Source organism: Mustelus asterias, chromosome 18 (assembly GCF_964213995.1).
Source record: "Mustelus asterias chromosome 18, sMusAst1.hap1.1, whole genome shotgun sequence".
NCBI lineage: Eukaryota > Metazoa > Chordata > Chondrichthyes > Carcharhiniformes > Triakidae > Mustelus > Mustelus asterias.
The window spans coordinates 66374308-66394101 of NC_135818.1; the positions used below are offsets into that span (position 1 = coordinate 66374308).

Below are 19794 nucleotides of genomic sequence, written 5' to 3' on the forward strand. Positions count from 1 at the left end.
TTTTCTGAAATCAACTTCTCCTCCTATTCATATTAAAATTGTTGCAACAGGAGGGTTTCTTCCATGGTTTTAAAAAAATATACTTTTACATCACATCTTGGCATGGTGCAGATTTTATTCCTCCAATCTGCTCTATTAGTCTTTACATTTTTCCTGTGAATTTCAAATCCAGATGTTTAAATTAGGAATTGTTAAAGCAGCTGAGTGGGGAGCTCCTGGTCGTACACTGGCTAAGTACAGTGTCATTGCACCAAATATATCAGACAGGTTGAGTTAGCTGGTGCAGCCGTGTGCATTCCTGACTCTCCTAAATTCTCATTCTGCAAACAAACTGAATTATCTCAGCAGAATCTAGTCATGTCAAACAGTCTTTCTGCTTTGTCTTTTACAGGTCATAGTTAAAAAATGGTTCATTCCTTGCCCGCTGTTTAATGGAACCGTGAATTATGTTCAGGTAAGATGTCTTTAATACAGCTCTGGTGGTTAAGGTGGGTTGCTGAAAAGCTTGAATGACAAAGCATACACTGCCTGAAAAGGAAGCAGGAGAAACAGATTGCATTGTAACTTTCAAAAGAAAATTAGATATAAACTTGAGGAAACATTTTGCAGGACTATGGCAAAAAAACAGGGGTAGGATTAAGTGGGTAGTTCTTTCAAAAAGCTGCTGGAGATGCAATAGATTGAAGGACCTCTTCTGTTGCTGTATGATTTGATGATTAACTCTGTGTAATTCCTGGCTGTCTAACTGGGGCGCATGTGAACTCTATTTATGGTTAAAGCACCACATACCAGTATCACAGCTGTGCTAGGCCTAATTTTTTGAATGCATTTATTTTTTTACCAGATTAACACCTAATGGAGTAAAGCAGTGGCTTTACTGAGCAATATTACAGAAGTTCATATATAAGTGAATTAATGGAGAATAGCGCAAATTCAATCAACAAATCTTTTAAATCCCTTAAATGTAAACTATAAAGCAGAGGGTTTTCAACTGTGGGATCATGGTTCCCCGAGAGTCTGCAAGAGGATTTCGGGGGCCTGAGTTGGTTTGTCTTGTTTGTAGCCTCCCATGACTTGTTTTTTGTTCCTGCTCTGCTGTTATTAAAATGATTGGCATACAGACTGTTCATGTGATATTGAAATACCAATTTTATTATCGGCGTTCAGATTTTATTCTAATATCAAATGGGAGCCTCTGGAGCAAAAATGTTGTGGGAACCCCTCCCCCTTATAAAGGACTGAATGTATTGATGTATTGTTTCTTTGCTGTTCTTCATCAAAATGCATGTAAGTATTGTGGCATGAACACTTCTCCGACACTAGCATTAGCATCACCCCTAGTCAGCTTTAGTGTATTTAAGTTTCAATTGAACTGCAATGTGGCATTTTTTACATTTCCAATATTAGGTTATCCAATTCCCTCAGATTGCAAATTGGGAGTAATATTGAGTGCTCGTTCAATAGGCATTGAATTGGGACTGTCCAAGTTCGTTTCACATAGGACCTCAAATCTGCACTAGATTCAAACCAATGTTCCAAAAGTTTGGGCTTGTCTTTATATAAAGCAATTTTGGCCTGCGGAAGGATTATGTTATTGTCATTAATAGTGACTATCTGTATTTGAAGGCATTTGCTCACTTGCATTTCAATTTGACAGAATTCTTGTATTGCAATATGCTCTTTTTAATTAATTTATACTTTCTGGAATGTCCAAGAATGTAAAAATACTCCATTACTAAAAATAGCAAATGATCCTGTCCCTAGGCCAAGGTGGGGAATGAACCAACCACTCCTAATCTGCTTTATTAGTGACTTCAGGTAGAAAATGGGTGGATATTGGGATCAGACTTGGCCATGGTTATCCACTCATTGTATGGGCTTGCAAGTCAGGATTGCTGGTTAGATAATTTTATTGGATAGTTACTGGCACCCATGTATGTAACGTTTTCCTCCAGCATGAGATATGGCAAGAAACAGGAGGATATCTATTTATTGATGTTAGCAGTTTCAAATGAAAGAAACATCTAATCATTGACAGTAACATGCAAGATGCTCAATGAAGACTGTGTACCATGTTGAAGGGTTAAATAGACAGCAGATGATGTAAGGATCTTGATGGAATGTAAAGTTATCTTTTTCTTTCTTGTTTAGGACTTCAGTTCCGATGAATGTAAACCAAAGCTTCTACAAGTTTCAGCCAAGGTTTGTACTCTGCTTATAGCAGTGTATGGAGGTCTAGCAACTGTTCACTAGTTATAGATTTTTAAGGTCATCAGCAGTACAATTAGTCTTTCACAAAAGGTTACATTAATAAATGTCTGGCAGTTCCTGATCACTTCACTCCTCATGGCTAATTGAACAGCAATTTCCAAATCACCTTCATCTGAAAAAAGATGATTTAACTCTAAATTAAGTGGACTGTGATCACTATTTACAATAAGTGATCCATCAACAATCCAGCTTGAGTGATATATACATGCTGAGTGACGGTGGTGATCTGAGTGACATGTTCCAAGAATGTTTAAATGTTCTGGCTGGACTTGATATAGAATTGTTCAAGCATATATTTTTTTTAATATTCATTCACGATCTCTAGTAAGGCTAGCATTTGTTACCTATCCCTGATTGCCCTTGAACTGAATGGCTTGTTAGGCCATTGCAGAGGGCAATTGAAAGTCAACCACATTGCTGCGAATGTGGAGTTGCATGTAGACCAGACCAGATAAGGATAGCAGATTTCCTTCCCGAAAGGACTTTAGTGAACCAAATGGATTTTCACAACAATTAATGATATAATGGCAGCCAGGAAATTGCAGATTTTAATTAGTTGGATTTGAATTCCACTAGTTGCTGTGGAGGGATTTGAACCCATGTCCCAAAGCATTACCCTTGACCTCTGGATCATTGATCAAATGACATTACCATTTTGCCAGTTCTCTCTATCATCTAATTGTTAATTTTTAAGAACTTGCAGTGGAATTGGCTTATCCCTGTGCCTTAAGTTAGGTAGATGATATACTTCTGGTTGTGACTTTTTCTTTTTTTATTTAAAACCCATTTCTTGAATTGTAATATCTACTTTGGTTCTTGATCCTGTCACTGCTATTACTGCAACAAAAAAAAGTTGAGAGAACTGTGATATTTAATTACTGATTTTAAAATAAATGCAAATCTGGCTTGCAAGTCATTTGGAATTCACATATGAAATCCATTTAATTTTATTCTAAATAAAATAACCCATTATTTCAAGGGCTTGGGCGATTAGAGTCTGAACTTGGAGGCAAAATGCAATTTCCTGTGTGAATAAATGTACCTGTTAATGAAGCACTGACAGCACTATTCGTTTGACATCCTGACCCTTTGGCATGCTATAATATGAAATGCCTGTAAAGTAGACTTTTCTAATGAAGGATAATTTGTACAGTAGCCCCTTTTAAACTAAATTGCATCCCACGTAAAACTCCTGTCATCACTCTGCATCAGCATAGATGGAATATTGTTGGGATACAAATTACCATGAGTTGCCCAAGGCATTCTTGACTAGGGATGACCTTTTCTGGACAAGGCCCAATTTTAATCGGGGTTCCATTTAAGACCTAGTCTAAACTGTTTAGATATTACACAGCATCTCTTCATTCTGGCGAATGGTTGTTTAACTGAATTATTCAATGATTTTCCTTAACACACACATGGTCCTGTATTGTTGGGTTTTTTTGGCTTAGCAATTTTTATTTTAGTGCTCTGAAATACAGAAAAAAACATGCTAAGGCACTTCATAGAAGTTATATCTGATAATTCAAGGCCTGAGCCAAAAAAAGGAGAGAGTTTGCTCAAAGATATGGGTTTTATAAAGTATTTTGAGAAGAGAGAGAAAGATGCACCTTGTGGGGGGTTACATGTGAAAGAATAGTCACTAAGTGTTTACAAAGATATTTTGGGTTGCTCAAGAGATAGGATGCAGAGTTCTTCAAGGATTATATGGCTGAAGAAGACTGCAGAGATCATGGTACGGAAAGATTTGGACACAAGGATCATAAACTTTGAGGTTTCAATGGGACTGAAAATCAAGGTAAGCAAGTGGAAGGGGATGATGACTTGGTGCATGATAGAACTTCAGCAGCAGAGCTTTGGTTAAAATTAAGTTTATGAAGGTTAGAGGTTGGGAAGTCAGTCATGATGGCATTGCAATTGTCAAATCTCGATGTGACAAAGGCATGGATGGAAGTCTCAGCAGTAGATGGGTTGGGGCAGTGATTGCTGATGATACAAGAGTGGAATTGTGGAGATCTTGGTGATGGAGTGGAAATGGAGGTTGGGAACTCCGCTTTGAGTTTGATTCGATCCGATACAATCGACAGGTAGGGAGAGTGAATCTGTAGCAAAAGCACAGTATTTCTGCCAGGTACTAAAGATAGTAAGGAGTCTCTCAACACCAGGTTAAAGTCCAACAGGTTTATTTGGTAGCAAATGCCACTAGCATTCGGAGCGCTGCTTCATCAGGTGAGCGGGAGATCTGCTCATAAACAGCAAACAGGGCACATAAAGACACAAACTCAATTTACTGAATAATGATTGGAATGTGAGTCTTCACAGCTAATAAAGTCTTAAAGATACAGACAATGTGAGTGGAGAGAGCATTAAGCACAGGTTAAAGAGATGTGTATTGTCTTCAGACAGGACAGCCAGTGAGATTTTGCAAGTCCAGGCAAGTTGTGGGGGTTACAGATAGTGTGACATGAACCCAAGATCCCGGTTGAGGCCGTCCTCGTGTGCGGAACCTGGCTATCAGTCTCTGATGTGGAGATGCCAGCGTTGGACTGGGGTAAACACAGTAAGAAGTTTAACAACACCAGGTTAAAGCCCAACAGGTTTATTTGGTAGCAGAAGCCACACAAGCTTTCGGAGCTCCAAGCACCTGAAGAAGGGGCTTGGAGCTCCGAAAGCTTGTGTGGCTTCTGCTACCAAATAAACCTGTTGGACTTTAACCTGGTGTTGTTAAACTTCTTAATCAGTCTCTGCTCAGCGACTCTGCGGTACCAAAGATGACAGCTCCGGCTTTCCCACTGTTTGTGTGGAGGAAATTGCAGCTCATCCAAGTGTGGATTTCTGACCAAACCTAGGCATGAGAGAGCCAAAAGAAAATTGTTGAGATTCATGGTTGGAAACTCTCTGCCCCTCTATCTTTCTACATTTAAGATCTGTTTCTTTGGCCAGGCTTTTGAGGGTCACCAGTCCAAGTATCTCCTTATTTGAGTTTGTCAATTTTTTTCAATAGCTCTTCGTGAAGCACCTGATTTTTTTAAATTATTGCACGAAGACATTATTTAAAAATTGTTGAGGGTAATGGCAATCTTTTTGAAGAGGATGGGGATAGTCAGTGAGGAATGGGAAATAGTTAAAATGTCCGCTATCATTAGGGCCAAGAAAAAGCAGTTCGGTCAGCAGTTTAGTGGGAAAGGAGTCAAGAGTGCAAGAAGTGGGTCTCTCAAAAAAGCAGATTTGATTCAACCAAAGAGAAACATATTATGCAAGATAAAATGTTCTTTTTCTTACACAATTTTTTGTCCTCTCGTAGAGTGCGTATGCAATTCCAATTATGGCCTTTTCGTTTCTGTGCCACACATCCGTGCTGCCCATTTACTGTGAACTCCGAAGGTAAGTGGAGGAAGGAGCCTGCCAAGTCATGTATATGATGCACCAAGTCTCCACATGACTAGCTGCAAGTTCCAATTGACTTGAGTACATCACTTTTCTACACTGAAAGCAGCCGGTCATTCTGGCCTCTTGTGGGAATTGGTATCAGTCCAATCCATGTAATGTAGTAAATTCCAGTCATTCATAAAATTTGTTGGACTGATTAGCAAATCCTGCTCTTCTATCAAAAATATCTATTATCCCGTGTCCAATCATAGAATCCTACAGTGCAGAAGGAGGCCATTCAGCCCATTGAGTCTACACCGACAACAATACCACCCAGGCCCTATCCCCATAACCAACTCATTAATCCCTCTAACCTATGCATCCCGGGACACAAAGGGGCAATTTAGCATGGCCAATCCACCTAACCCGCACATCTTTGGAGTTAATAGCACAGAGGCTGGAGTATTGCTTCCAAGTACTGTTGGAACACCTCCTTCTGTATCAATATTACACATGACACGCCAGTGCATTCACCCAAGTAACAGTCCCAACCCCAATAGCTGAGATAGCGAGTTATGGCCGGGAGTGATATTCATAAGGAGGGGTGATCCTAGCTTAAGGCCGAGATGATTCAGTGCCCCCACTCGCAGTCCTTATTGACCCAACTGCTACTCTAATTGCTTGCTTTTCTTCCTCCAATAACATAATTTATTCATTATTATTAATTAATTTAAGTGCCGAATTTGTGTAAAAACTGAAGTAAATCCCACTTTATTTTAGTGGGATTCTCAAAATGAATCTCCCACACTGCATCACAGAATGCAATAGCATGAATCTCAATTTTAAAAATCAATGGGTGGGGCCTATCCCTGCTGGAGAGGCTGGCAGCATAGTGCTGAGCATGCGCCGATCTGCTATAGTGGACATCGATGCATGTGCAGTAGCCCCTCATAGCCGGCCTACTGATCGCTGGCCAGCCCCACAATGCAGGCCAACTGACTCCACCAATCTCCAATCGCTGGTCATCTCCAGGCCAGCCCCAATCAGTCCTTCACTCTGTGTCACCTAACCCTATGCAGAATGTCAGTCGGACACCCCCCCCCCCCCAACCCCCACATAGGCCCTGTCCCTTGGCAGTGCCACCTGGACATTGCCACTTTGTCCAATGCTGGGGGCCAAGGGGGCACCCCTTATCCCTGACCTCTTGGGGGGCCTCCATGGTTCCGATTGCCAGCTCCCCGTTAGTGGGGAGCTGTGTGAAACACTCCGGGGGGTGGTAATGAGGCTAGCGGGTCCGGAGACTTCGGGCCCATTAATGACACTTGAAATTTGAGTTTAAATATTTAAACCAAATCGCGCAGAGCTGATGTCAGAATTCCGGCAGCCATGGACACGCGGAGACCATGACACCCAGCAGGGAGCCCACTAAATGGCCTATGCTTATGTCCCCCAGCCCACTCTAGCAGTGCAGCAGGCTGGGAGAGTCGCCTCCATGGTGTCCAGAATAGAGCATTTAAGTCTGCTAACTTGTTGAAGAGTGTTTCATTATTTTATGATAGTTGGAAAGTAAATCATGTAGCCTGATCCAGAAGTAGCTGAGACTGAATTACTAAAACTTGCTTTAATTTTCGTATTCCTGCCACTGATTCATGCTTGTATGTATAAATTTAATGTTCAATTTTTGACGTGCTATATTCTTTCTTATGAGCCTGTGATACTTGCTTTGACAATAGTGGCTGCTCTGCTTATCTTGTAACGAAGCATGTGCAACACTAATGCATTTGGATTTCTTTTAATCAGGCCTTCAAAGAGCAAGATGCAAAAAGCAGTTAACATAGGGATAACTCTGAGTTTTTCAGTCTACATGCTGTCCGCCTTGTTTGGCTACCTGACGTTTTATGGTTTGTATGGAGAATTAATTAGAACATTTAAAAAAGTTCCTTCTACAGACCCTCCCCAAAGCACTTGAGGTATTCTTGTTGAATTTTGCTTTATTCCAGGCAAAGTGGATTCTCAGTTGCTGCACAGTTACAGCCAATATCTGCCACAAGATGCTGTCGTCATGTCTGTTAGAATATGCATACTCTTCTCTGTACTTCTAACTGTGCCTCTCATCCATTTCCCAGTGAGTTTTCGCAAAGATGTAATTACTCTTTGCACTTTTTGCTCTTGTTGCGTGAATTAGTCTAAACCAGTTTGCCAAACATGATGCTAAAACAAAAGTTTGCAGTGTTTATCCCTTAGCCTTTACAAATGGCATTGTTGTTTAAATCATTACTCTATAGCCTAAAATCATGGCATTAACAGGGACATTTGGTCATTATCGTTAGACAAGCTAAGTACCCTTCACTGACTTATTCCAAGTCTGTCCAATTGTTCCGTGTTCTTCTTCTCTCTCCATCCTGGACTAGACCCTTTAAGTCTTATGGTTTGTCCAAAGTAAATCATAGACAAAATTTTAAGCTAAAAGTGTATGTTTTTGCCCCTGAAGTGTTGATGTTCTGTGCTGTGGTAAAGAGAGAGATTTGAGCCATTTTAATCAGTTTGGACAATAAAGTTGAACCCTGGGCTTGGAGAGCTACAAAAAAATATTATCTCAAATAATTATGAAAATGGGTTTAGAGAAGTGAATTGACAAGATTCATACCTTGCACAAGTACTCTATGGGAAGTCAAGCAGGAAAGTAATTTTTTTAATAGGTTTCTAATTAAGAACATCATAAACTGGTGATTAATGCAGATTCGTCTATCTGAATAAGTTTTATGTAATTTTTCTACTTGTATTGAAGCAAGGATTAAAGTATTGTCATGTACAGGCTGCAACAGGACCAGGGCAAGCACTAGACATAAGAAATGAGATAACTGACTACTCATTAGCAATACCACAGGGGATCTAATTTTAATGTCATCTGTGCTTTTGGTAGAAAGCAAAATGTGGATGCTGCAGCAATAGTTCTAAGGTTTGTTTTAGTAAATTTGTCTCTTGGCATGTTCTTGCAACTTGAGGTTAAATTGAAAGAAAATGCTTTCAGATATGGATGTATGATTTAAAATGTTTTATTGAATTCCGTATATAAGGCTACCTTGTGTTACATTAGCATTTATAAACACCTTAACCAAGTGGGAGCCCATACAAAATTTTATTTTGTGTAAATTATCCCATATAATATTGGGCTGGAGCAAGTAGCATCCTAAAGAGCATCTGTTTATCATTGATGTTTCCTTTTTTTCTTTTGCAGGCAAGGAAAGCTTTTATGCTGCTATTATTTTCAAACCGCCCCTTCACGTGGTTACACCATATTGCTGTCACGCTTGTTATTCAAACAGTGATTGTGCTATTGGCAATGTATGTGCCAAATATTCAGAATATCTTTGGTGTAGTTGGTAAGTTAACTTGGTTTATTATCAAGCTGGAAGCAAATTGCCAAAGGTAGAAACTGGGAAAGATGTAAACCCAAGTTAGCTTTTTAGATTTCTGAATCAATTAATCATCTGCTCTTTATGAAATGTAACACAGCAAAACGTGTAGGGCAGTGAAAGGCTTTGTTGGGGCACCTGTCATTTTCAAGTGTGTGAATGATGAATGCCAGGGACTGTGTGGTGCTTGTAAGAATCTTTCAAAGAAGGCACAGGGCTGGCCTATGCTCTCATCTCAACCCAATTGCATGTAACTGCTGAAGGATTTGCCATCAAGTTAACAACCATAAAGTCTAAAGATTGCAATTTCCTGCTTACACGATCACTGAAGTTTCTATTTATGTTCCAATGTTGTCCATCTGAATCATTGACTTTTAAATCAAAGCTGCTGTGAGGTAGTTTGAATGTAAGGGATTATAGAAGCATGAAGATTTTACAGTGCCGAAGCAAGCCATGACTTTACCAGCTGAAAGAAGGCTGTTCAACTCAATCATACAGCATTTATCCAGGTATTCTTTATTGAACACTTCTGTCTCCTTTCAGGCAGAGAGTTCAAGATCCCCCACCACTGAGGAAAAAAATCCCCTCAAACCCTAATCTTGCTGTTAATTTACTTTAAATCTGCGGCTGCTGGTTAATGGCCTTCCAATAGGTCTTTCGTATCCATTCTATGGGCTCCTAAATAGTTCTGTATACCTCAATTAAATCTCCCCTTAGCCTCCTGTTCCGGGGGAAAAAAAAATAATCCCAACCTATCCAGCTATTCCTCCTAGGTAAAATTCTACATCAATCGCAAAAAGCTTTTTAACTTCAGTCTTGAATAAAAAGCTCAGACTGCTTTTGGATCTAATGTCTTAGACCTTAGATCAGTTGTAGCATCAAGAGGCAGCTAGATAAATGAGTGGGGAAATAAAGGTATGGGTTAGATGAAATGCAATGGGTGAAGACTAGAGTGGAACATAAACACAGACATAGTCTGTTTGGCCAAATGGTCTGCTTCTATGCTGTACATTTTGCATAAAGAAATAAGGTCTAAAATCCTCTCCATTTCTTCAGGTTCCACTACCTCAACTGCTTTACTGTTTATCTACCCGGGACTCTTTTATTTGCAAATAAGCAGTGAACCTTTGAAATCCCCGAAGAAGCTTAAGGTGAGTTTTGAAATAACCAGTTTTTGGTGCAAGACTATGGCTAGAAGGCAAGGCAATGGCGCAGTGGTTTGGTGCTGAACTAGTAATCCAGAGAATTGGGGTAATGTTCTAGGGACCCGAGTTCAAATCCAACCATGGCAGATGATGAAATTTGAAAAGAAAAATCTGGAACTAAGTCTAATAATGACCTTGAAGCAATTATTGATTTTTTTTTTAAAAAACTCATCAGTTGTCCTTTAGGGAAGGAAATCTGTCACACTTACCTGGTCTGGCCTGCATGTGATTCCAGATCCACAGCAATGTGGTTGACTCTTAAACCGTCCACAGGGGTAGGCAATAAGTGCAGGCCCAGCCAACTCCCATGAATGAATTTTTAAAAATCTTTTAGTCCTGGCTTTCCTTAATCAAAATGTAATATTCCAGCCTATTAGTCAATGCTAAATTGGCAGAATGGCAGTTAATCCCAAACGATCTTGTACTACTGTTTGAGGACCTTACAAGTTCCAAAATGTAAAAAGGACGAATGAAGTAAATAGTAAGAGGGATTTAAGAACTAAATCACTCTTTCTCCATTGTTAGAAAGGAGTGAGGATGGGTGCTGTCTTTGCCCCTTAAATTGTCACTTCATTCACGTGTTTTCTGATTTATTTTTTTTTAAAACCAGTTTTACAGCTGTCTTCTCTGCCACAGGCACTTTGTTCCTTTTCAAATTCAGTGGACATGGCCCGAATCATCCATATTATCCCACTTTGGCTTCCACATTTGTTTACGTAACAATGGTATATTGCTTTAAAATGGGCTTCAACAGATTGAAACTAGCAAAGCCTAAAAGACGCATGTCGTTTTTAATAATGTATTGCTTCATCTACCTTCCCATTGTTCCCAATACATTTAACAGACTAACTGGCCTCACCATGAGTGAAGTGACATTGAACAGGTACCATCACACACTCCTGCGTGTAGAACATAAGAAAATAGTGATGTACCAACTGGTAGCAGAGGGTTTCATTCCCCCCCACTCCCCGAAACTCAGAGACACTGCACAGATGTGAACAGTGCTGGCCCAAGTGCATAGTATCTCACATTTCAAAGGAAATTTGGTATACATACAAATTTGATTACCAGTGTAACCTTTATGGCTTGGGGTAGGATGTGTGTACCACGTGACTTCAGCATATCCCCCTCGGCACTGATTTTAGGAGGGGCATTAATCCATTTCAAATCATTGGGCCAACACCTTCTAAAATCGCAAAGTAATTTCAAACCAACTCTTTTTAATCTGTACATCACTAGTATTCTATTGTTTAATCTCAAGGCTGGTGATTTCAAAGCAACAACTAAGATATTTCATCGAAATATGTTTTATATTTTCCTTCTACTGCCTTAAAGCTACTCTTTTTTTTGTTTTACAAGGCTCTAGGGTTGATTATTCTGGGCTTCCTGATTGGTGCTGTTAGTTTGCCTGTTATCATTATAACCTGGCTGCACACTGAAAATGAAGCCTAATCAACAGAACTTGCACATAATGAAAACCACAGAAACACTCAGGAAATCCATCAGTTATTCGGTGACATCTTTGTAGCCATGCACTTTTTTCCTGATTCACTGGAAATATGGTGACAAGTGGAACTGCCTTTCTGCAGGGAAAAAAAAGGTGCAGAAACTGGACCAGATCTTCTAAATCTCTGAATGGGAATAAACCTGGTGACCGGGCATCTAGAAATGTTTATGCAAGATCAAAAATAAGGACTCTGCTTTGACTGCTTCTGTCCCGCTCTCCATGTTCTTGTTTGAGGGGTGGGGGCCAGAACACAAGGAAATCAAGTATGTTGTATTGCTGTGGAGAAATCTCCACCAGAAGAGAAATTGCCACCTGGAAAAATAATGTTTTGGAAAATTTCTATAGCCAGTGCAATTTTATGTAATCTGTATTCAATTGCAGTAGAGATATTGGTGATTTATGATGCTGTTAAATTTATTTCCACATTTTCAAATAATTGTCCAAAAAATGGTCTGTTTTAAAGTGATCTGTTTAAAACCAGTGTATTATTTAAGTAAATAGTGAATGTGTGCATGAGATTTTTAAAAACTTGTATGCTCATTGGCAGCAATCCAAACAAAATTATTGCACTTTGGGATAAGAAGCAATCTAATCAACACTGGGATATTTTGGTATATTTTGAACTTTTGTTCTGTGTCCAATTACTTGATGTGTACCTGTGAGAATCATAAACATCTAATTTCTTTAGTCTTGGAATAGTAAATATAGGTTTACAGGATTTTTATATTGTCTGCATTAAATTTGTCAAATTAGAAATATTGAAGAATTTGAATAATTGAAAACTGGGGTAAAGGGCAGTCTCTGCTGGGATTTGATATTAAACCAGTAAAATACACAGTGCTGCAATCTTTCTTAAATAATGGTGTAAATTACTGACGTGGTTTCCATGGCTGCTTTGGAAGAAATGGCACTGAAACACATTTTTAAGAACTCCGGTTGCTCTGCTGGAAAAACTTTATAAAGTTGTCAAAAAAGCAAGTGGGCACTGAGTCTTTTTAATATTTCAATATCTCTTATTCAGCGCTGTTTTTTTGAAAGGAATGGAAATCTTCTGTCCCTATCTTATACACATTTATTGAACATTTCATCTCATTTAGGAACTGTTTCTTAAGTACCTTAATTAACACAGTCTAATCTTTTTTAAAAAGAACTGATGAGGGTGATATGATTAACACTTAAATATTTATCTTGTGAGATTGTAAGTAAATTTGTTTTCCTCGCAAGTGTGCATGTTTAAATGTTTTTGAAGTTACTCTGGTTTGACAGTGAACACCAGGGGATTTTGATCAAAGGCGTACAATAGCTGTCACTTGCCACAGATTAATGTTGTTTATACAGTCTACCAGATTAGGTCCAGCAAGTAAAACATGGCCGACTGCTGAAGTGCATCAACATTTGGCTACTTTGTTCACTTTTTGGCTAATATTTTACAATGTGTTATTTTGCGCTAAGACATAGGCTTTGTTGTGTACAGATAATATAACAATTCGGGTCACATATCAAAATGTTTTCCAACTTTGCACAAGTTAAAGGAAGCAAAACCATGCAGCTGCTCAGTAACATTGACTAATTCAATGCCCCCGTGTTTAAAATTAAGCAAAATCCAACTTGCCTTTGATCCTGATAATCTCCAAATTTATAACGTGGTCAGTTCTTTTTTTTAATAACTCCACCAGATGCTAATGCCAGTTGCACGCTCAAGATATTGTACTCCCGTTATAGTGCTTTGTCTAATTTGTGTTCACTGAACAGAAGACAAGATACTTTTTTACGCTCGGGTTATTCTATTTGTCTACTAACAGAGGAAGATTCCTCATCGTTTACATTTTATGAAAGGTGCTTATTGTGAAATATTGCCCCAGTAATGATCTTGTAACCTGTGTGATGGAACGATTCACATGTAATGCCTCTTTTTTCTGTCTTATTTAATCTACTGTCCAAAAGAATTTTTTATTGCTGATGCAGAAGAGTATGTTTTTAAAAATAAAAATGTTAAATTACTGCAGTCTTTTGTAACAAACATTTTCTCATTTGATATGAAAGCTTTAAGCCACTATGTTCTATTAATGCAATAGTAAAAATGCACTTCAAATAGTCATATCTTAATCCTCTGGTCTCAAATTCAACGATTCTGTTGCACTTTTCCTGCTTTGACGACAGAATATTGTCGATCTGCCAACAGTTCTTTTTAAAGCTGCAGTTCGCCTATGTGGAAAATATTGAATTATAATTTGTAATTTTTTTAATGGACATTTCCAAATGTGTTAGAAAATACACAGTAAGCCCTCGGTGGAAATGATTTCAATACTGAAGTGTTGAAACCCATGAATTATTATAAAATCTTGTTTGCAAGACTAATCTCCATTCTGTTGCTTTGTTGGTAGAAATTGTGCCTGAAAGAACATTTTTTTTGAAGAAAAAATGTATTTGCACCTGAAAAGGAGGAAGAGTAACACTGTTTACTCCTCTTGAAGGCAATGACTCCAGCTGAGTGCCAGCCGCCTTTCAATTGTGACTGGAACTGTGAATCTTGATCTACCTTGAGAACCATCACAGATGTATCCAAACCTGTCCTACTCACCATTCAGATTCTTTTCTACTTTTCTGTTGGGATTAGTTGTAACCCCCCAACCCTAAAATTAACCCCACATCAACCACGGTTATACCTAATCACGATGCCACCTTTCAAGGAATTTACACATTTAAAAAAAATAATTGGTTCATTTATATTGGTCATATTTAATCATTGCAAATATTGACGGGGCTGCATTTGACAAAAATGCCACATCTACCTTTTGTAGTAAAATTGAATCATATGACCGATACCATACACAATTATGTTCTATTCTTATCAGAAAACTATTCCTGCATATATTCTGGCCGCGATTCTCAGTGCCTGTTCACGAATTCCTGCGACAAGGCCACCACAGGATTTGAGGTGGCAAGATCTGTTTGAGATCTTTCCTGCTTCCTGCCAGTGATCAAATCCAGTTCATGCCCAAGAGCTGTGTAAGCTTGATTACCATGAATTTAAATGTACTATAATATGACCAAACGGTTTACACTGTTTCTTCTGGGGTGTTAGATGTCCTCCCCAGCAGGTGTGATACCAGTTTTTAAAAAATTAAAACCAGTCTTGATCGTGCCTGGTGGTGATTGGCACTGGCTCCTGGGGTACCTCATTGGGGTATTCCCCATTTGTGTGTGGGGAGGGGGGTGGGGAGAGAGGTTGTACCTGCATTCTTGGGGGGGGGTGGTGATACCCCTATTGCTGGTGAATATGAGGTAGAGATTTGGGTTACCCTGGTGCATGGGCAGTGAGGGTGGACCCAACCATTTGGGAGGATGACCCTCTTCAAGGGTTGTGTGTTTCCCTTGTCTGCTGGGGGGGGGGGTTCCCTATCATGGAGGGGCCTTTGAGATCGGGACTGCCTTTGAAAAGGCCTTGCCTTGCCCTGCCAGAATGATGGCATAAAGCACCCCCTGCTTGTTTTTGATAGTGTCAGAAGATCTGGGGTGAAAACCTGGCTGTTTCTGGGCAGAAGTATGATGGTTGTCACAACCTGACATTGGCCATTTTTAAGGAAAATTCTGCCCTGTGTAAATATATAACATTCAAAATTTTAATTTTGATTTATTATCACATTGGGTTCCAGTGCAAAGTATTGTTTCTTGCACACAGACAAAGCATACCATTCATAAAGTAAATAGGAAAGGAGGAGAAGGTGCAGAATGAGAGAAAGATCAACCTAATATAAGGTGGGTCCATTCAAAAGTCTGATGGCAGCAGGGAAGAAGCTATTTTTGAGGCTGTTGGTACGTGATCTCAGACTTTATCTTTTTCCGATGGAAGAGGGGGCATGTCTGGGGTGCTGGGGTCCTTGATGATGCTGGCTGCTTTTGAGACAGCGGGAAGTGTAGACTGAGTCAATGGATGGGAGGTTGGTTTGCATGATGGACTGGGCTGCGTTCACGACCCTTTGTAGCTTCTTGTGCTCTTAGAGCAGGAGCCATACCAAGCTGCAATTTATCTGAAAAGGATGCTTCACAGCTCCAGGGTCCCGGGTTTGATGCTCGGGTCACTGTCTGTGTGGAGTTTGCACATTCTCCTCGTGTCTGCGTGGGTTTCCTCCGGGTGCTCCGGTTTCCTCCCACTGTCCAAAGATGTGCAGGTTAGGTTGATTGGCCAGGTTAAAAATTGCCCCTTAGAGTCCTGAGATGCGTAGGTTAGAGGGATTAGTGGGTAAATATGTGGGGGTAGGGCCAGGGTGGGATTGTGGTCAGTGCAGACTCGATGGGCCGAATGGCCTCCTGCACTGTAGGGTTTCTATGATTCTATTTCTATGATTCTATGGTGCATCTGTAAAAATTGGTGCGAGTCATAGACATGCTGAATTTCTTGCTCTCCTGAGAAAGTAGAGGCATTGGTGGGCTTTCTTAACTATAGCATCAGTGTGGCAGGACCAGGACAGGTTTTTTGTCCTGGTTTCCAGAATAATGCTCCATTTGCTACATCATTGTCACTTTGCCCTCTCATTTCCAATCACAATCTGCAGCATGCCATCCAGTTTAGAACTTCCTCCAAGTACTATGCTGGGTAATGTATTGTATTCTGAAAGAGGCTTTATCGAGTCTACATCGGATCTCTGAAAGAACATCTCACCTAAGTTCAATAACAAGTTCTTCCTCGCATTCCTCTTGCACCTCTTGTCTAATATCTTAAATCCTCATCCTTGTACCATGGAAGAATTTTTCCTCCTCTATCTTACCCAAACCTGTCGTCATCTTGTACGACTCTATCACATCTCCCCTCAATCTCATTTGCTCCAAGGAGAACAATCCCAGCCTTTCCAACTTAACCTTGAAATTAACATCTCTGTCCCTGAAACCATTCTGGTAAACCTCCTCTGTGACTTCTCTCATCTTTCCTAAGTAATTGTCTAACTGGGGCTATTATAGATTGTATCTGGGTATTTCTTTAGTTGTAAACGGGGGATCAATGTTAGCCTGGACATTGGGCAGAACTCCCCTACTGCTGTTAAACTAGTTGGAGGTAAAAGGAAATATTTTGAGTTTATTTATTGGTCTCAAGTAGGCTTACATTAGCACTGCAAGAAGTTAGTGAAAATCCTCTGGACACCACACTCCGGCGCCTGTTTGGGTACACTGAGGGAGAATTTAGCATAGCCAATGCACTTAACCAGCACGTCTTTCAGACTGTGGGAAGAAACCGGATCACACAGAGGGAACCCACGCAGACATGGGGAGAACATGCAGACTCCACACAGACAGTGACCCAACCCGGGCCCCTGGTGCTCGGAGGCAGCAGTGCTAACCACTGCCACCATGCAGGGCTTTGATTTAATGTCTCATTTTTCCCCTTAGGAGTACGTGGCTCATCAATGGATGTCATTCCCAGTATGTTAGGATAAGGCCCATGTTTCCAAATGACATGTCGACATTGCTCCATGTCCCGTGAATCTGTCGCTATATTTTTTTAGAATGTCAAAGTTGGGTTTAAATGATTTAATTGAACTCTTAGCTTGATAGGGAACTAAATTGATTTTAACCTCCAGTTTATGATGAATTCTAATCTTAAAGAATTTTTTGGAGGAAATACAATAGGTACAGTCCACTTTGCCTAGTTTTTATTTTCTAGCTTTCCCTAATGAAGCAATCTTTTGACCAATGTGTTGATGAAATCTTTATGTATCCATCACTTAGCCGAGTAACTACAAATGTCAGAAACCCATTACTTCTGGTTATCAAAAAAGGGAAAAAAAAAGTTTTTTTTTGTTTGGACTTCTAATGTCATAAGTACAAAAATGATGTACCAAAGTCTGGTGGTAGATGTGAAGAGCACTAATGTTTCTAATGGCAGAATTAGTAAAATGGGTACAACTTGTAATCCAAACTACGTTTTAGCAATCTAAATGAACCCCTTTCCAAAGATGGTCAGTCGAATTGTCTGCAGAATGCAAGCGCATCACAGTTAACAGAAAAGTGTAGCTGTTTTGAATATAAATATATTTTAATAGCATCAGCTGTTCCAGTCATACCTCCAGGCTCTGGCTGTGTGTGGTATCTCCGCACAATCGCACTTGGTACCTCAGCACTTCTGTCTATGAGTCTGTGGACAGAATGGCAGCCACAAGACGCCAGCAAACTATCTGCACCTGGTTTAAATTTGAAGGTTGTTTTACATGATGTCAGAATACTATTGTCAGCACCCTAAAGGTCACGGCAGCTTTCATTGTAAGAAAGGAGGCTTTCCATTTCTAGAATTCTTCTTACTTTATTGTAGAGGAGCTATAAAGCCAAAGAATATGATTAATGATTTCAGCACTTCATCGGATCTTTAAAAATATTATTTTAAAACCCCTGCCTCGATGACACTGATGGGCGCTAACACACTTTAACCCTTTAAGTGTAGCAATAGGTATTCAATGCATCTTGCAGCATTCTTCAATCAAATGTGATGGAACTCTTACAAAAAGTGAAGCTTTTAACATGCAACCATAAGAATAGCTGCAATTTTCTGAATTAATGATGTCTGCGATGGTTATGCTTTAAAAAATCAGCCAGCTTATATAGAGTTTAATTGCAACTATATATTTTAATACTGAGAGTCAGGATGAAACCACGCAAGGTTGAAGTTTGACTCGAAAGATTTTGGATTTGTGAAGCTAATGCAATATTATTTTGGTTTGTATTGACCTCAGTCTTTTTTGGGATTCTGTTTGATGATGTATGTATGGATAACAACCCATAGAGATCAATCCAATTCACTTATTATAGCATGAGATTTTATTGAAGTTAAGTTGATAGTCTAACCTCTCCTTCCTACTTGCTCTGAATAGATAAATGGAGTTTTTGTTTATCCTTCAAATGACAACTTTTGTAATCCGTGCAGAAAAAGATGAGTGGGTGGTGGCAAGGTGCCAGATGAGCATCAACAATTCTAGAACCAAATACTGTACTGTTCTGACATCATAGAATAGAATCACTACAGTGCAGTAGAGGCCATTTGGCCCATCGAGTTTGCACGACTCTCTGACAAAGTACCTTACCAAGGCGCACCATCCCTGTAACCCCACACATCTAGCCGACACTAAGGGGCAATTTACACTGGAATTTTACTGCTCCGCTTGCCACGGAATCAGAGCAGACGAGGGGTGGACAACAGAAATATCCGCTGGGGGATATTTCCCGGTCGGGAATTTCTGGTCTCGCTCAAGCAAGGCTATAAAATCCCATCCTTAGTGTGGCCAATCCACCTAACCTACACACCTTTGGACTGTGGGAGAAAACCGGAACATCCGGAGGAGACGCACGCAGACACAGGGAGAATGTGCAAACTCCACACACAGTCACCCAAGGCTGAAATCGAACCTGGGTCCCTGGAGTTGTGAGGCAACAGTGCTAACCACTGTGCCGCCAACATAATTTGCAACTTACAACATTTTATATTATTTGCAAGGTATTGTAACTTAGAAGCTTGACAGTGTCTATCGGCAAATGGAGCACCTAAAAAGTTGTATGTCTGTTTCCATAGCTGGCTCTTCCTGCAACAGGTTGCAAGAGCTTGAGAGGTGCCACCCTGCATCAAGCATGTCTGAACAGAAGACTCCCCCACTCTTACCGCCTGTTATCGGTGTATTGGAAGGATTTACAGGTTGCTAATCTGTTTGGTCACATTATGAACGCACTTTCTGTGGCTGTCAAGACCCTGGAGTGGGACTCAAGCCCAGAGCTTGTGGCTCAGACGGCAGGGATGCTACGCAATGTACCACAAGACCTCCTACAAGATGTTGTAAAGGAGGACAAAAATAAAGTGCCAAAAGTTAGCGTAGAATGAAAGATGTCTCCATTACCCAGCGATTGCTTGCGATAGCCAATTTCTCAGCTTGAGATGGTATCCAAAGCACAAAGAGCGACAAGATAGCGGAACCGTTAATTTTATATTTCGCAGGTTTCATATGTATTTGCCCATGTAACATTTATCTGGATCCTCATATAAAATATG

At 40.0% G+C, this 19794-nt stretch overlaps 1 protein-coding gene across 2 annotated transcripts in view; it reads left to right on the forward strand.

Annotated features, from left to right (window-relative positions):
- slc38a6 (solute carrier family 38 member 6) overlaps positions 1–13772 on the forward strand; it is a 40469-nt gene extending 26697 nt beyond the window's left edge. For both annotated transcript variants that reach the window (XM_078234224.1, XM_078234225.1), the window contains 8 exons: positions 392–454; positions 2152–2202; positions 5576–5655; positions 7441–7541; positions 7641–7765; positions 8879–9023; positions 10113–10207; positions 11621–13772. In XM_078234224.1, coding sequence (XP_078090350.1) covers positions 392–454; positions 2152–2202; positions 5576–5655; positions 7441–7541; positions 7641–7765; positions 8879–9023; positions 10113–10207; positions 11621–11713 — 753 coding nt within the window. In that variant the 3' untranslated portion in view covers positions 11714–13772. The remainder of the gene's footprint in view (positions 1–391; positions 455–2151; positions 2203–5575; positions 5656–7440; positions 7542–7640; positions 7766–8878; positions 9024–10112; positions 10208–11620) is intronic.
- The last annotated feature ends 6022 nt before the right edge of the window (positions 13773–19794 follow it).